At 43.3% G+C, this 3,666-nt stretch overlaps 1 protein-coding gene across 2 annotated transcripts in view; it reads right to left on the bottom strand.

Moving 5' to 3' along the window:
• Nucleotides 1-757: 757 nt before the first annotated feature.
• Nucleotides 758-3,666, bottom strand: part of LOC103149064 (phosphatidylcholine:ceramide cholinephosphotransferase 2-like) — an 11,727-nt gene continuing 8,818 nt past the window's right edge. For both annotated transcript variants that reach the window (XM_007568080.2, XM_007568079.2), the window contains exons 3-7: nt 3,388-3,505; nt 3,247-3,304; nt 3,034-3,129; nt 2,622-2,788; nt 758-1,389 (exon numbers count right to left, since the gene is read on the bottom strand). In XM_007568080.2, coding sequence (XP_007568142.1) covers nt 1,216-1,389; nt 2,622-2,788; nt 3,034-3,129; nt 3,247-3,304; nt 3,388-3,505 — 613 coding nt within the window. In that variant the 3' untranslated portion in view covers nt 758-1,215. The remainder of the gene's footprint in view (nt 1,390-2,621; nt 2,789-3,033; nt 3,130-3,246; nt 3,305-3,387; nt 3,506-3,666) is intronic.

The following is a 3,666-nucleotide window of genomic DNA, read 5'->3' as shown; positions in this document are numbered from 1 at the left end:
ATAAATAATTTACACATTTGTTCTTGACTTCTGGTCAGGCTGAACAAAATTAGGTAACACTTTATTTGAAGGGGTGTGAAAAAGACTGACATGACTGTCATAAACATAAAGAAGTCTTTATGAATGTTTGACAGTTGTCATGAAGTGTCATTCGGTAAATAATGACACTTTTAATGCAAAGTTGCTGTAAAAGTTGCATTGAAAGTCCATTAAAATGCCAACTTTGCATTAAATTATCATAATTTACAAAATCATGCAAAGTTGGCATTTTTAATGGACTTTCAATGCAACTTTTACAGCAACTTTGCATTAAAAGTGTCATTATTTACCGAATGACACTTCATGACAACTGTCAAACATTCATAAAGACTTTATGTTTATGACAGGTGTCATGTCATGTTCATGACATAACACCTGTCATGTTCATGACAGGTGTTATGTCATGTTTATGACAGGTGTTATGTCATGTTTATGACAGGTGTTATGTCATGTTTATGACAGGTGTTATGTCATGTTTATGACAGGTGTTATGTCAGTCTTATTCACACCCCTTCAAATAAAGTGTTACCCAAAACTATTTGACAGGCCACAAATGGCCCCCAAACCACACTTTGGACACCTCTGCTCTATAGCCAGGAGTGTCTTGAAACGAAGGATGAAACAGAAGAGTGGCCTAGTCAAAGTACAGGCCTGCTGATGAGTACTTGCAGCCAGAAGGAGCAGCACCAGGCACAGACTGGGTGAATAAATAAAATCATTTGAAAACTGATTTTTGGTTTTTAATTCAGGTTCTTTGATGAACTGAAACATTTAAAGATCCACAAAGAGAAACGCCACCAGTCAGGGGGCGAATACTTCCCCAAGGCACCGTTAAAGTCCAACAGAACCGAGCTCAGAACCGAGCCTGGAGAACAGGAGAAACATTGAGGTGAAACTTTCTCTGTAGAGTCCATCTGCAGCGTCGAGGAACAAAGTTCGGCCAGCAGCAACGTTTCTCAGCTTCGACCAGAGGAGAACCGCCCAGAAAGGTCCGTTTGGGTTCAGCACGCCTTCTGCAGGAGCAGAACTCAAAAAGTCTTTCTGCTCCTCAGCTTCAACATCCAGAACAAGTTGGGCCAGCAGCCTGGAACATGAACAGCTCCAGCTGCTGAGCAGAGCGGTACCAGGCGGGTTCTACGGTCCGGGTCCCGGTGGCCCGCCCACCCTGTCCGGTCCTCACTCGTCCCTCTCGATGCCCATCGTGTGGTACCTCTCTTTGCAGGAGGACAGCAGGGCCCGCGGCGACAGGAACACGACCGGAACCGTCGTCTGGACGTTCCTCTCCAGGAAGTTGAAGACCGGGTTCCACCAGACCCGGGTCAGGCAGCTGGTGGAGGCTCCGCGCAGATCCTGGACCGACGTCACAAACAAGAGTAAGACACACACCAGGCTACAGGTGTTAGCTAGCAGATAAAAGCTACATCAGCTAAGCTAATTCTGCTAGCATCAGCTGTAATGTACAGGTGCTGGTCATAAAATTAGAATATATATACATAGCTAGTTCTAAGCTAGTGGCTAGTGGCTTGTTTATTGTTGTCATAGCAACTGTTAAGGCAGTTAGTTACGGTGCCTACCAAGATGGCCGTCAGCTACAAAGTTCCTGGAAATGAGTTTCTATAGAAACAGGTTTTAGAAAAGTCAAGAAAAAGAATCAGAAACGTCACTGCAGTTTGGAGAAACGACTGCAAACCCAAAACAAAAAGAAAAATCAAAAGTAAAAAGCTAAGATGTTTTAAAGTAGAAATGTTTGAGTCAGACAAATAAGAATAAAACGCTACATTCAAAAGAACTGCTGCTGCTAAAATCACATTTTAAAAACCATCTGATTCCACCATGAATCCAGCAGAGGGCGCCGCAGCACAAAGTCCTGAACATTTTGCTTCAGCAGCAACAAAATTAAAGAATTTTATTTGGATTTTATGTAATAGACGAAGAGAGAAGCACATGATGGTGAAGAACTGCAGACTGCAACCATTTAACTGAAAAAACAGGTGAATATAGATCGACTTTGATAACTCAAAGTTTAACATTCAGGTGTTTCATTTTGTTTTAGATTTATTTTAATATATTTTTAAGATGTATTGTAACATGTTGTATATGAAGATGTGGAGTTCCCATGATGCTTTGCAGGTTGCTCCACTTTACCTTTAATCATGTTGTGTTTAACTGGGTGTTGGTTCAGTACAGAAACTGGAGTTTTTAATGTATTTCCAGTTGTTTTTGACATGGAGGGTCCAGCTCATTTGACCACTGAGCGCTGACTGCATGCTGCAGCTTTTTGGACTGAAATGAGTAAATAAATTGTTGTTTTCTATAAAAAAAAATACTAGTAGATCATCCAGGAAGAGTTCTGGTTAAGTATTTTCTTTCATAAGTTGATTAAGTTAGAAAATGTGGGTGTTGAGAAACTTCAGTTATTATTTACATATTAAAAATAAAGTGTAACATTTAAGTAATTACAACTTAGATGTGTCCATCCATCATTTTCCTTCCCCTCCCCAACAGGTTGCTGCAGCAACCGGACCGAGGCGTGTGATTGGTTCTGCCGTGTGATTGGTTCTGCTGCGACTGATCAGACTCACGTGATTGTTGGCCATGGTGTGGTACCACCAGAAGACCCTGGTGGTGACGTAGTAGGCGATGACCACGTCGATGCTGTAATGCTCGTGACCTATCAGGATGCAGACGACCCCGGAGGCGCTGAGGATCCAGCAGGCCCAGCGGTACCACCACATCCAGCGGGGCGAGTCTGGAGAACACACTTCAGGTAAAAACAGGTAGGATCTGCCTTTTACTGCAGTCAGCTAATGACCAGAACCAACCCTGGTTCTGGTTCTGATGCCAGAACCAGGAAGTGACTCCAGAAAATCGCGCACTAGCCAAATGTATTGATTTTAAAGGTGGTATTTAAGCAGTTTATTGTTAAACTTTGTGTGAAAAGCTGCTGAAGCTCATCTGAAGCTCTGTGGGAGAAAACCGTTTCTGTGGACTCACATTCCTGAATGAAGAGGTAGGACAGCGTCAGCATGACCGTGTGGCCGCTGTACAGGAAGTCGCCACACATGAGGTGAGAACCGGTCAGAGACAAACCTGGAAAATAAAGTTTGATTAGCTTTTGATCAGATAAACTGATCAACTCTGCAGGGATCAGCCAATCAGAAGCCAGCTTCATAACAATCAACCAGTAAGCCGTTAGCATGTTGCTACCTCCTCCTGAAATGAGCCGGAGGATCCTCCAAATCTTCCCCGTTGAGTCGTTATAAAGCTGCAGAGAAACAATCGATTATTGGCTCTAAGCTTCAGCAAACAAACTGAGGATGAGGAGAAGAAGTCAAGTGTCCAGCCGACCTTTGGGGCGCAGACCATGTGCTTTCCCGGCACCGGCAGCGTGGTGATGTACATGGTGACGCAGCGATACATGTAGAGAGTCCCGATGAGGAAGAAACACCGCCGGCCCACGATGGATCTGCAGAGAACCAATCAATCACCGATCAATAACGGCTTTAAACAACAAACACAGGATAAACTGGAGGTCACGGAGCCAAAGAACTATAAATGCTGTAAATGCGCCATTTGCTTCTACATCCATCATTATTCTTATTAAATGAATACCATATTCAACAACTT

This window comes from Poecilia formosa, unplaced genomic scaffold (assembly GCF_000485575.1).
Source record: "Poecilia formosa unplaced genomic scaffold, Poecilia_formosa-5.1.2 Scaffold217, whole genome shotgun sequence".
NCBI classification, from domain to species: Eukaryota; Metazoa; Chordata; class Actinopteri; order Cyprinodontiformes; family Poeciliidae; genus Poecilia; species Poecilia formosa.
Note: the sequence above shows the minus strand (reverse complement) of the source record. Positions and strands in the feature narration are given on the sequence as shown.